The sequence below is a fragment of the Littorina saxatilis genome, linkage group LG2 (assembly GCF_037325665.1).
Source record: "Littorina saxatilis isolate snail1 linkage group LG2, US_GU_Lsax_2.0, whole genome shotgun sequence".
Taxonomy (NCBI): domain Eukaryota; kingdom Metazoa; phylum Mollusca; class Gastropoda; order Littorinimorpha; family Littorinidae; genus Littorina; species Littorina saxatilis.
Genome location: NC_090246.1, coordinates 52,439,411 through 52,454,107, shown reverse-complemented (window position 1 = coordinate 52,454,107; position 14,697 = coordinate 52,439,411). Strand labels below are relative to the sequence as shown.

General features: G+C 40.0%; 1 protein-coding gene across 2 annotated transcripts; it reads right to left on the bottom strand.

Annotated features, from left to right (window-relative positions):
* Positions 1–1,816: 1,816 nt before the first annotated feature.
* On the bottom strand, positions 1,817–11,289 carry LOC138959209 (acyl carrier protein, mitochondrial-like). 2 transcript variants are annotated; one of them, XM_070330608.1, is made up of 6 exons: positions 11,092–11,289; positions 8,902–9,018; positions 8,462–8,578; positions 7,203–7,290; positions 2,281–2,397; positions 1,817–2,043 (listed from the first exon to the last, which is right to left on the bottom strand). In XM_070330608.1, the coding sequence occupies exons 1-5, from the start codon at positions 11,248–11,250 to the stop codon at positions 2,306–2,308; spliced, it is 573 nt and encodes a 190-aa protein (XP_070186709.1). In that variant the 5' UTR covers positions 11,251–11,289; the 3' UTR covers positions 1,817–2,043; positions 2,281–2,305. The 2 variants fall into 2 exon arrangements, with proteins under 2 accessions (XP_070186709.1, XP_070186708.1); XM_070330607.1 differs by lacking the exon at positions 8,902–9,018 and having other exon boundaries at positions 11,092–11,287.
* Positions 11,290–14,697: the final 3,408 nt, after the last annotated feature.

Sequence of the window (14,697 nt, the reverse complement as noted above, 5' to 3'; positions counted from 1 at the left end):
AAGGGTTGAGGAGGGAACACACACAATACAGTTGAGCCACACACAAACACACACACACACACACACACGTGCGCGCGAGCGCGCGCACGTACACGCACACATACACACACAGAGGGACAGGGGGGGGGTGGGGGGGGGCGGAGAGTGCACGGCCTTATGCAAAGCAGAACAGTTCCTTACACAAACAGTTGCTCTTTCTATCGGTTGTCTTGACTGTGTCAGTGTATGGAAGTACATGTACTTTTCCACTTGTTATTCACAACCCTTTTCTTCTAACAAGGATATGTATCAAAACCTTTAAACATAAAAAAAAACAAATAAATACAAAAATGATATGAAAAAACCCTACTTTTATCAAGTAACAGACGCGTGGCCGGATGTATGAAAGTCAATCCACAATATTTTCATACATCCGGTTAACCGGATTTAGTAAAGACCGGATGTATGAAAGACAAAAAGTGGGTCCCGACGACTTTCTTACATCCGGTCTCGACTGTATAAGACCTTGCTTTTTCATATACCTTATTCATGACCTGTGAAAAGGGTATACTTTTTTGTGCCAGTCGAAGGGTTGCCACTTCTAGAACAAGGCAGCTCGTTTCCGGAAATGCGGCGCTTTGTTGGAAATCAAATGAGGTTTCGGGAAATCCCGATTATTCCAACTCTGCCCCGGATTCTTACTTTGCGCCCAACATGTTTGACTGTAACCGTGAATGGATTGTGTCCCCTTTTGGGCGAATTTTGCTCGACATCGGTGCCACTGGTTTGGGATGAAAAATAAATAAATGGGCTTTTAAAGGCATATGTACGCGCTCCCGTGTTTACAAAGTGTAGTTTGCCCATAATCGATGTCAAACGCACCATAAGACCATGTAATGACGATATGTCGCCATGCGCGGACCATATACATGCATTACAGCTTGTTCTAGCCTCTGAAAAAGTGAGGATGTCAACAAAGACGCGGAGTTATTTCCCTTGCGACAACGCTACCTCTGTTGGCAAATCTATAAATAGGACGATCTAGATCAAAATAAAAATTCAAATATCTCAACATTTAAGGGGTCCTAGACCACAATATCTTGCAGGGAACTTAATTTAGCATGTCTCCAGCTGTGGGTAAAGCAATTAGCGTGTATAGTCATCGAGTACATATGGCTTTAACGGAATAAATCATTTATATTCCCTTTTACTTTGTCATCTCCCTTTTCTACTTAAAATGATGGACACCTTGTGTGAAAATCTGTGTGCTAATTTATACAATTTTGAAAACAATTCAATCTGAAAGCACATAACAAATTGTGCATGGATGTGCATCAACTTCCAAGTTTTGTCTTTCTTGTAAAATTACCACAGGTAACTCTGAGATAGCAGCAGTGCATAGCATGAAACATTTCTGTGCAGTAATTGCTGTCATTTGAACTTGGAGGAAGGAACTTATCTATCTTCTCATGAATCTTGCTTTGAAAAATATGTTTGTTATTGTGCGCTCTTGCGATACAGCCTTATCAGAAAACATCCATTCACAAGGCTCGTGCATACTTTCAAGAAAATAAACATGTTCCAATTACTTGATTTTTGAGTTATTTCAGAAGTAGAGGACATTTTGTGAAAGCTGCTGAAATAATGGCCGACCATTTTCACCTTCTTTACATTATTTCAATTCAATTTTCTGTCTTTGTTGTGTGTTTGCCTGAGATCTTCCTTATTTTATTTCAAATGCTCAACAAAAACACACACACAATCTCTCTCTGTCTTCCTCTCTTTCCTGGACAACAGAACACACTGCAAGAAAACTGACTTCATCAGGAGAACTGCGCTAGTTCAAAGACTGTTTATTAATGTACATTTACAAGTAAATCACTTGATTCTTTCTGGCACTCATCCATCAGCAAAATGAACTCTTAAAAGGACAAGTGTTGTTTTTGACAAAGAGGCTGGCTGCAAAGTCCCTGTGGTTCTGCTGAGTTTCACGTCGTTTCCTGGCCTGTAGGAAGCAGCTCACCCCACAGCCAGCCCCAACAGAACACGTTTATCTACACCACACTGAAACACATGCCAAGAAGTTGCAGAAATTGAGAAAAGAAGCTTTCCTACTTCTTTCAATGTATATCACTCATTTAAAAAACAAAACAAGCAAACAATGTGATTACAATGTTATAACACACACATTCTCCCTCACACTTGCTTTTTTTTCTTGAACAGACAAGCATTACATTGGCTTTCAAACACATCTACAATAACCAATCAGAGGGCAAAAGTAAGAGAAAATAAAGCATTTACCAGTTGCTAAATACAGATACACAGCTCAGTCAAACACATCTTCTTTGTCAGCAATGTACTGGACTATGTCGCGTGGCCGCATCAATCGCTCCGAGTCTGCATCCGGAATCTCAAAACCTAGGAAAACAGAAGATACAAAATGAACGACAGCGTACAAGTGGGCATGAAAACAAGGCATATTTCCATTATCACTGAGCATCATTTGGAGTGATCAAACAGAAGGAACTATTATGCACAGGTAACGTAGGGAACATTCACACTTACTGTCAAGTGAAACTGAATGTCTTTGAGTTCATGCTGGTACAGTGGTAGCCCTTTCTACTCTCCACTGTATCTGAATTTATGTTAATGTGCCAAGTCTGGCAACGAAAGCTGTCTTGGTTCAAAGTGTATTGAAAATGAAAATGAAAGAGCAAGATACAACCAAGACAGCATTCAAGCCTTGTTACTGAGCTTGACTATAGACAGATTAAATCTTGGTACAGGGTCCCTGTCATGATGATACATGTATAGAGAACCACATTTAATGACTAGATCTCCATTAGTTATGCAATAATTACAACAAATGACCAGAGAAATAGAGAATGGACACCAATACAAAAAATTTTTAAAGTCGCGTAAAGCGAAATTAATACATTTCGTAAATCTGCCAACAAATGAAAGTTGAAACTAAACACACTGCATTATTTTTTTTACCAAGACTTTCACCGATTCCATGTGGCCGAGAAAGTGCTGACACTGTCTTTGCATGAAGATATAATAATAATAATAATAATAATAACGGGCATTTATAAAGCGCCTTATCAGAAGTTCAAAGCGCGTGACAACAATACATGTATACAAAAATCATACAATCACTGTCAGATTCAAACAACACATCATGCACATATCACATCCCCAGACTCTATACTAAGGAACTATCCGTAGTGTTGTTGGAACAGGTGAGTTTTCAAATTGGACTTAAAAGATGAAATGGATGGAGAGTGACGTAATTGAAAGGGGAGTGAATTCCATAACTGAGGTCCATAGTACGAAAACGTGCGGAAGCCATGAGCCTTGCGTTTAAAGCGACCTTGACGGAGAAGTCGAGCATCATCAGAAGAACGAAGGGTGCGAGAGGGAGTGTAGAGGGAGACCAGTTCAGAAAGATAGGCAGGTGCCGATTCAGAGATGATATTGTAGCAGAAGCAGGCAGCTTTATACCCAATACGTTCAGATACAGGAAGCCAGTGAAGTTCTTTCATGAGAGGAGTGCAGGGTTGTCGATGCTGTGCTCTGAAAATGAGACGTGCAGCAGAGTGTTGTACTTTTTGCAAGGGTTGGAGAGTGGAGTCAGGGCAGCCTATGAGAAGGGAGTTGCAGTAATCTAATCTGGACAGAATGCAGGATGTAACGAGAGTTTTAGTGGCATCAACAGTGAGAAATTTTCTTATGGAACCTATTCTTCTGATCTCAAAGTAGCATGTCTGACAGACTTTTTTGATGTGTTGTTTCATTGAGAGGTGGGAGTCCATGATGAACCCAAGATTCCTAGCACTATCAGAGAGAGAAATGTCACTAGAACCTACTGTAATGGAGGCTGGAAGAGAAGTGGTCGAAGAGGAAGCTCCAGAGAAAAGAAGAAATTCAGTCTTGTCATCATTTAACTTGAGCATATTGTTTGTCATCCATGATTTAATATCTGAAGTGCATTTTTGAAGAGTGTGCGTCACCGCTTGGATTTCTGTAGGCTTGCATGCTTGTTGGAGTTGTGTGTCGTCTGCAAAGAGGTAGTGATTGACTGCGTGTTGCTTGATGACGGCAGAGAGAGGAGTGGTGTATAGTACAAATAAAACTGGGCCTAGAACTGATCCCTGGGGAACGCCGAAACAGAGAGGAGATGGAGGAGATGAGAGATTATTGACAGACACATACTGACTATTAGTCTTCTATTAGTCTGTGCAAATCGTGCCTACAGTGAGTTGCAGGCTTTTTTTGTTTGTTTATTTGTTGCTTAACGTCCAGCCGACTACGTAGAGCCATATCAGGACGAGGAAGGGGGGGATGAAGGGGGCCACTTGTCAAGCGATTCCTGTTTACAAATGCACTAACCCATTACTTGTGTCCCAGCAGGCTTTAGTAAAACTAAATTAATACCTACTGGAAGATTACCAGTTTCCAGTATGTTAAAATAGGCTTAACCTATCTACTGCTGGGCTTACATCAGAACACTAACAGATTAAACTATACATGAATCGCGAGACAAGCGGCAAGAGAAGAGATTTTTTGGAAAAAATACAGGTGAATGAGCAAGAAGGCAGAAAAAAGAAAAGAATTCATGAAGAAAAAGAGAGCATGACAGGAAAGAGGAACCAAAAATCTACCTAACAGCAAACTAGAAAGCTCCTGCGGTTCCAAAAACAGGAGGGGCCTTTAATTTCATAACCGCAGTGCCCCACTGCGGGAGAGTTGCAGGCTGTTAATCGCTTGAAATGACAACTTTCTTTATTTGGTGTTTAACGTCGTTTTCAACCGTTCAAGGTTATATCGCGACGGGGAAAGGGGGAAGATGGGATAGAGCCACTTGTTAATTGTTTCTTGTTCACAAAAGCACTAATCAAAAAATTGCTCCAGGGGCTTGCAACGTAGTACAATATGACCTTACTGGGAGAATGCAAGTTTCCAGTACAAAGGACTTAACATTTCTTACATACTGCTTGACTAAAATCTTTACAAACATTGACTATATTCTATACAAGAAACACTTAACAAGGGTAAAAGGAGAAACAGAATCCGTTAGTCGCCTCTTACGACATGCTGGGGAGCATCGGGTAAATTCTTCCCCCTAACCCGCGGGGGGCTGAAATGACAACAGGAACAGTGCAGCAGCGCTTGCGCTAAAAAGGAAAGCGCGATTTTCTGTATTAGTTTTAACTTTCTGAGCTTCTTTTTCATCCTAACAAAACACATGTATAGATTTTTGGATTTAGGGAATGATGAAGAATACAATGCAAGCCTTTTCGAATCTCTAATTAAAGTTTAATTTGAATTAGAATTTTGATGATTTGAATGACCAAACTCATGAACTAGATTTTAAGCTTCCAAGCTGAAATACAATCACATAGTCCAAACTTTGTCAAACATTGCTTGACCAAAATAACAATCAAATTGATTGAAAAAGACATTTATCGAAAAAATAAGAAAATGTTCTTGAGATATATCATCTGAAATAATTTGTATGTGAAGTTTCAGGAAGATCTGTCCATTATTTTTCTGGAAATCGCTCTATCAATCAATCAATCAATCAATATGAGGCTTATATCGCGCGTATTCCGTGGGTACAGTTCTAAGCGCAGGGATTTATTTTTTTAATATTTTTTTATGCAATTTATATCGCGCACATATTCAAGGCGTAGGGATTTATTTATGCCATGTGAGATGGAATTTTTTTACACAATACATCACGCATTCACATCGGCCAGCAGATCGCAGCCATTTCGGCGCATATCCTACTTTTCACAGCGTATTATTCCAAGTCACATGGGTATTTTGGTGGACATTTTAATCTATGCCTATACAATTTTGCCAGGAAAGACTTTCTTTATTTGGTGTTTAACGTCGTTTTCAACCACGAAGGGTTATATCGCGACGGGGAAAGGGGGAAGATGGGATAGAGCCACTTGTCAATTGTTTCTTGTTCACAAAAGCACTAATCAAAAATTTGCTCCAGGGGCTTGCAACGTAGTACAATATATTACCTTACTGGGAGAATGAAAGTTTCCAGTACAAAGGACTTAACATTTCTTACATACTGCTTGACTAAAATCTTTACAAAAATTGACTATATTCTATACAAGAAACACTTAACAAGGGTAAAAGGAGAAACACAATCCGTTAGTCGCCTCTTACGACATGGTGGAGAGCATCGGGTAAATTCTTCCCCCTATCCCGCGGGGGGGGCCAGGAAAGACCCTTTTGTCAATCGTGGGATCTTTAACGTGCACACCCCAATCAATCTTTCTTTCTTTATTTGGTGTTTAACGTCGTTTTCAACCACGAAGGTTATATCGCGACGAGGGAAAGGGGGGAGATGGGATAGGGGAAAGGGGGGAGATGGGATAGAGCCACTTGTTAAGTGTTTCTTGTTCACAAAAGCACTAATCAAAAAATTGCTCCAGGGGCTTGCAACGTAGTACAATATATGACCTTACTGGGAGAATGCAAGTTTCCAGTACAAAGGACTAAACATTTCTTACATACTGCTTGACTAAAATCTTTACAAACATTGACTATATTCTAATTTCTATACAAGAACCACTAAACAAGGGTAAAAGGAGAAACATAATCTGTTAGTCGCCTCTTACGACATGCGGGGTGCAGAGAAATAAGGATGTGGAAAAGAAGACTTTTGGTAAGTGAAATAAAGGTGATGGATCCAGTCAGATAGAAATAAGACAACAAGAAAAGAATTGGAAATCTGCAGGGAATAGTACTCAGTAATAGTAGGGAGAGTTTTCTTGGAAGGAAATATAGGTGAAAGGACTGGTAAGGCAAAAAAAAAAAAAGGTCTGTTTACGGTAACATAGGCAAAAGAAATAGGGTCGGTAGGTCGGAATTTTTTTTCTCTCCAAAAAACCATATTTTTACGTTATTTTGCAAAAAATAACAAGATTCCCCCCCCCCCCCCCCCCCAAATGCCAAAAAAAAGTCTAGGGTCGCGCGAAAAAAATAGGGTCGGTCGGGTTACCGTAAACAGACTATTTTTTTGTGTGGCCTAAGGCAGAAATGACAAAAGAAGAGAAGTAAAGGGGTGGGGTAGCTCTGTGGAAACACTCCCGCCGCGTGAAGGCGACCCCATGGGAGCGCACACCCCAATGTAGTGTACACGAACACACATACATACACACATACCCCACCGCCCTCGTCTGGAAAGAAGTGCTTACCAAATTCATCCTCCATCGCCATGATGATTTCCACCTGATCAAGGCTGTCCAGACCCAGGTCGTTTATAAAGTGAGAGTCTAACGATAGCTGAAATACAGCAACACAAAATGAAATGACAAAAAAAAAAGTCATAAAAAAAGAAAAGAAAAAAAGACGGAAGCAAATAGCCATCATGTATGGAAAATCTGTGTACATCTACAATTAAAGGAAAGAATGCAGCTATTAAAAAGCATTTTAAAGTTATCACAGAGGGTTTGAAGTTAGTTGGCGCCAAGATGCAAAAACAAATAAATTCATGTACAAGTACACTACTTTTCTACGCAGCAAACCTGATCAGCAGTCTACTTGTTAATGTTATTTAAAACAAATAAAAACCAACTGATATTAAAAAATTGAATTTTATTTTATTTCAGAAGCTGATTTTGCTCTGCACATGCCAATAGTCTTCATCAGTTCATGTATTCCAAATAGCATGTACACTTATCTACAAAAGTATTTTGAAAGATAAAGACTTCTTTATGCTGCTAAACTCAAACAACAAAAGCGTACAGAAAAAGGCAAAAATAATAAACAACTCAAATTCTGTTTATGTTGAAGCAACAAAATAATATTTTCAAAGGCATCAGCCTCTATTGATCTTTGACAAAAATATGCCAATAAAACACGTCTGCTAAACATTACAGATCCATGGCAAGAAGTTATGACAAATGTTCTACAATTTAGAAATTATAATATGTTTGGGACCAAGAAAAAACTGATCTTTGGACATTTTCAAGAGAAAGGGGGAAATACTCCCATGACTACTGTGTCCAGGGGATCAAAATTGCATAAAAATATATGAGATTCTAAATCTAATATTATATATAGGGTGTCACTGTCCAGACCCTTACAGCACAAACAGTTTCTCAGCACTGATCTTGCAATACTTTTTCTATCATGAACTAAGTTATAAATGCAATTGCTCACTCACCCAATGTTACATTTTGTGAAGAAGACAGTGATAGGTGACAATCTACTGATGTCCTAATACATTTACCATGGAATGAAGTGCTGCAAACCACACTAACACTGTTTGTGGATTAGTCTTTCATAAAATGGTGCAACTGTCTGGCTACGCTTACTTTAAAAACACACCACAACAACAGAACGTCAAGACAAATTTGTGTTACTCAATTTACTACAGGCTCATCTACAAAGTTCTACAAAATCAAAAATTTGTCTGTTCAATGTGCACACACAGAACCAGAAATAAACCTACCTTTTCAGGGTCAATTTTGTCATAGAGTCTTAGAACGAGCAAAACTCGCTGCTGTAGCATGTCTATAGTCAGTGGAGGTTTTTCGCTGTAAGACCGTGTTGGCTGTGCGAAAAGAGTCTGGAGAGAGACACAAAAAAAGGGCGGGTGGTATCTTGCAGTAAGTAACTTACAAGTTTTACATGTTAAATGGTAAACTGCTGAGTCTAAAACCTTTTTCTGAGGAATTTGTCAGAGCAGGCTGTCTGCTGCAAAGTATTTTCAAGAAGAAAACATTTCACAGGAGTAAATCTTCACTCTCCTGAAGAAAACCTGCATACAGGATACGTGCTGAAAGGGGTGGACCTGTGTTTGTACCAGTAACACTAACACATTGATGACCCAAAATGTTTTCGGTGCAGCAGTTTACCATTTCACATTTAAGAAACGCATTTAAACAATACCTTTTCAGCATTGACCTTATCATATGTCTTCAACACTTGCAGAACTCTGCTTTGGATTGCATCCACAGACTGAGCTGTGGCCACCTGTCTCACCAGTATCTGAACTGGCCATGAGGGCTGAGTAAAAAAGAGAACAGTATATATTTATTGCACTGGGTGGAAAACAACAAGCAACAAAATGCTCTTATAATAGATTTAATTAAATGCATTCAAATGTGCAGAGGCACAGTGTGTGAATTGCACTTGTCTAATGATTATTTTAACCAATGGCAGATGAAACAGGAAGTATCAAAATTGCGTGGAGTTATTTCACTGAAGTATTTGGCCAGGCTTAAAGAAATTAAACAGTTGGGTTGAAGATTTGAAATCAGCAACTCATTGCACAGAAAAAAAATATTACTATCAGTATCAGTATCACAATCATGATGCGTACAAAATTTAAGAGTCAGGTTTACTCACTGTGCAAAAACATTTGGCTTTGTTATGTCCAAATCAGCATCAACTTTACTCAAATACTGTATCAAAAATGAAAACAAACTTATTTTACAGTGGGGGACTCCATCTATGATATTGTAGTGTTTGCCGAGCTGTAAACATACAACAAGACGAGACATTTCACGCATGCATTCTATCGCTCTGACGTACATGAAAACACGTGTTAAAAGGCAGCACCCAAGCCCAGCTCGGAAAGTGCTGCTAGATAAAAGACGTAAACGCCGCCCGGGGCTTGCAAGGCCCAGCCTTACCGTAAGCCCGGACAGCCATAACGCCACGACTACATAATTGAGTCACATAAAGGTTGCCCGCCCCAGCAGGTAGACTAACCAAGTCTCTTGCTGTAGCGGAATCAGTGCGTACGACTTCTCAGTTGGGATCTTCAGTAAACAGTCACCAATAAGCCCGCCGAAGAGTGGCTTATTGGTTCCGGTCACGGGGGGGAAAAAGGGAGTTGTTTCCCTTACTCCATAAGGGAAATCCACAAACACTACAATATACACAAGTAGATGTTTTCCAGAAATAACACTGTCAGGATGTCCAAGCGCTGTGCCAGAGTTGCACCCAGTTACTAAGAAAGGCAAGTAAGTCGAAATGACAGCAAACGCCTGACCAGTTCAAAAACGCAATTGTGACGAACAAGTGCACTTGTGCACTCAATATGATACCCTTTCCGGGATTGCCAAATCTCAAAATTTTAACTCGCCGGCCGGGCGAGTAACTTCAAGGAAGTCATTAGCCTGCCAGAATGTTCGCTTTGCCCGGTGAACACCACACAACAAATTATGAGTGTTATATTTCTGTACAAAATTAAAATAGCGGCCATACAACAGGAGCCTCGTTTTCGTTTCACTAGAACATGGCGGTGATTTTGCAGACGACAGTAGTTCCAGCATCTGCAGTGTTTATATGGCTTTAAAACTCGATAGCACAACAAAAAGTTTTGCATTTGACCAGAATTTTCACTGGCCATCCGGGCTAGCTGCCACGCAGTTTCTTCATGCCCCGTGGTATTGTTTACTTACCCCGGACGATTTGGCCTTAACTGCTTTTGCTTTCAAAAATATGTACTGAACGGAGTTCGCAATTTCTTGTAGCAATGATCGTTGACGTGTTTAGAGTTTGACCGAGGTCACACGGGTTTGGCTTGACGATTTTAGGAAAAAATGAATACTTGAAGCACTGCAAAAATCTGCAGTGCCATGTGGCTCCAATGTGCATATATATTTTTACAAAGAAAAACCTGATTTGAACACTCAACCTTCCCATGAGGCCAGCATATATCTTATTGGTTATCCACTAGGCCATTGCGTCACGGGTCTTCGCCAGTCAGCACTGCACTGTCGCTTTGACTCGCTAGCCTCACTGTTTTGGGCACAACTTTGCAACAGCACCTGAAAATCCTGACAGAGTGATTTCCGAACATCATACTCACTAACTCTGTCATACGGCCCTACACACAGACTTGATCAAGTTGCTCCTGTGCAGGGCCATGTTGGTTGGTTGCGGCTATCTATGGATATGTTTTCTCTGGGTTTGCCAAATACACATGTCTTAAACTGAACTGTCAAAAAAAGGAAAGCCACTCATTGACTCAATGGCAGCGCAGTTCACGACATGCAGGTGCTTCAGACTAAGTAAGTTTGTCAATGTCAAACTGCCGGTCAAGAAACCGATGTTGTGTAACCCATTTACCTTCAAGACAGATGACTGCAATGCTTGCCTCTGGCTGTGCAAATGTTTGGAACCTCCATTATGATGCACAAATGCCGCTGTGCTCAGTCTTGGAATTGTGTTGCGAACAGAAGCAACAAGATTGCCAACTGTCCTCACGTTTCTTAGGATAGCCGCCATGTTTTATGCCAAGGGTACATCCCACAATGCAACACTACATTCCGACTTATGGATTGTGGTAAACAAAACACATTTTTACAAAATAATAGCTTCGACACTAATAAACTGTATTAATCACAAGAATAGTAGCAGTGAATACTACGTTGAAGCTACAAAGACATTAAAGGCATCGTAGCTCAAATTCTTACGACAGGTCAATGTCGCATTAGTGTCTTCAGTCTTCTCCCTTGGCATAGAATAGAAAAACGAAAGTAGATTTTCGGGTTATGCTGCAAAATGCAGATGATCCTTACAGGCGTTTGCCATCATGGCTGGATCAAGGGGGAACACTAACACATACACACACTAACACATATGACTAACACGGTGACACGCTAACACACACCACACACTGGCACACACACACACTCGCCGCGGCGGCACCTGACACTGACGGCTGCGACCCGGTGACATACATACACCGGGGATGTGACACTAACACACACACATACACACACACACACACACACACACACACACACACACACTCCTACACACACACACGCACACACACACACACACACACACACACCACACACACCGTCACTGACAGTGTGACACACTGACACACACCGGCACACACACACACACTGACACTGATGACTCGCTGAGTAACCACCGTGACACACACCGTGACACTGACACACCCACACATATACACACACACACAGACACACAGACACAGACACACACACACACACACACACACACACACACACACACACACACACACACACACACACACACACACAAAGCTTACTAATTTACATGAAATGTTGTCAGATATGGAACAATATGATTGTATACCCCTGCCCAACGAGGTTGGAGGGGGGTATACTGGATTCACTTTGTCCATCTGTCTGTGTGTGTGTCTGTATGTATAAGGAACACTATTTTGATACAATGATACTAAATCTTAAGTGATATTGATATTTATACCCCAGCCCAATGAAGTTGGAGGGGGTATACTGGATTCACTTTGTCCATCTGTCTGTGTGTGTGTCTGTATGTATAAGGAACACTATTTTGATACAATGATACTAAATCTTAAGTGAAATTGATATTTATACCCCCGCCCAATGAATACAAACTCAACACGTAATACGTTTCATACATTGAACATGTCTTCTTTATTGTTCTCAACTCAAAATTGAAATTAAATGTTCTAAGACAAAAATTATTTATAATCTTCAAAAATGTAATGATTCTTCTTGAGTATTCCCAACTCAAAATTCTAATTACAGGTTTAAAGGGACACATAGACACTTTTAATTTTTCCTCTTTGTCATGCTTAGGTGGCTAGGTCACCAAAATGGATCGAAATGCATGGCAAAGAAGGAAAATGGAATCTTCAAAAATGTAATGATTCTTCTTGGGTATTCCCAACTCAAAATTCAAATTACAGGTTTAAAGGGACATATAGAAACTTTTGATTTTTCCTCTTTGCCATACCCCCCCCCCCCACACACACACACACACAGTGACACACAAAAGAAGTGTCTCGCGTGCAAGAACTTTATAGCCCAGACTCCCTACCCATCTCGCATCCCCGGCCATCTCCTCACGTCTCTCATCCCCTCTCCACTTGAATTTTTAGTTCATAAAAAAAAATGATAATAAAAGTTTCATTTGTGAAATTATTTGTTGTGCCTTTCGTCTTTAAAGGGGCAAAAAGTAGCTTCCATTTTCCCTCTTTGTCATGCCTTTCGATCCAGTTTGGTGACTTCGTTGGGCAAAGGTATACATATTGTTCCATATCTGACAACATTTCACGGGTGAAGCAAGTTTACCTTTAGTAGAGTTTCAGAACAATCGTGTAAATTAGTAAGCTTTCAGAACAATCACGTATGAGGGCTTACATGATTACTATGAAATAAATAGTAGGCCTAGACTTTCAGAACAATCATGTAATAGTCACTTTTCAGAACAATCACGCACAGACACACACAGACACACATACACCACGACCCTCGTCTCGATTCCCCCTCTATGTTAAAACATTTAGTCAAAACTTGACTAAATGTAAAAAAGAACAAGTCGCGTAAGGCGAAATTACTACATTTAGTCAAGCTGTGGAACTAAGTATATCGAAATATTATTGAAAGGCATCCCGCAATATCCACGAAATGTCAACCAGACCATATTCATAACTGTACAGGACTATATTAGACAGACGGGCAGGTTCCGTAACTGAGCCTCTATATTTCACTCATAACATTTATTAGACACTGTCATGTGACATGCTGCCTGACAAATCTTTGCCCATAACCTCTCTCATGTTCTTTTGTTGTTTTTCGACTTATTAATTATGTTTCGATTTATGCGCAATTTAGTGACTTTTCCTCTGTTAACAATATGCATTAACTTTGTGCGAGTGTTTTATGTGCACTTATTACAATTGAAATGAGATCCACTCTCCTCAAATGTTGGCGCTCCAAGTCTTCTTCTTCTTCTTTTCCTAAGCTAGCTGCTAGCTACGGCCGGGCCGCGACGGGCTGGTTCGGCGAACGGTCGCCGACGTCATCAAATCAGGGGATATATATATAGTTAGTACACAGAACTGGTTCGGTGGAATGTTCGCCGAGCGTTCGACGAGCTGGTTCGGCGTGGTTCGGCTGTGGTCGGTGGCGGGCTTAACTCCTATTCCTGTTCTCTCGTGCCCTTTCCCCACCTCCTGTATCACCAACCCCTTCCCATTTTCTGCTTGTCTGTGTATCTGTTTTGTTTTTGTTTTGTTTCTTCGTTTCCTGAAATGAGTTAATGTATTTATTCCGCCATCATGCTAACCCTTGTTTTGTAATTACTATGATTGCTTAAAAATAAGCATTATATGCTTGAGTATGTAATCATCCATGCATTGTTCTTGTCATGATTAAAATTGAATAAAGTTCCGTTTAAACCAAGCTGTGGAACTCACAATGACCGTAGTCCGCCGCTCGTGCAAAACGCAGTGAAACTGACGAGCCTGTTTAGCGCGGTAGTGGTTTCGCTGTGCTGCATAGCACGCTTTTCTGTACCTCTCTTCGTTTTAACTTTCTGAGCGTGTTTTTAATCCAAACATATCATATATACATGTATATGTTTTTGGAATCAGTAACCGACAAGGAATAAGATGAAATTGTTTTTAAATCGATTTCGGAAATTTAATTTTGATCATAATTTTTATGTTTTTAATTTTCAGAGCTTGTTTTTAATCCGAATATAACATATTTATATGTTTTTGGCATCAGAACATGATGAAGAATAAGATGAACATAAATTTGGATCGTTTTATAAAAAAAATTTAATTACAATTTTCAGATTTTTAATGACCAAAATCAATAATTAATTTTTAAGCCACCAAGCTGAAATGCAATACCAAAGTCCGGGCTTCGTCGAAGATTGCTTTACAAAAATTTAAATAAATTT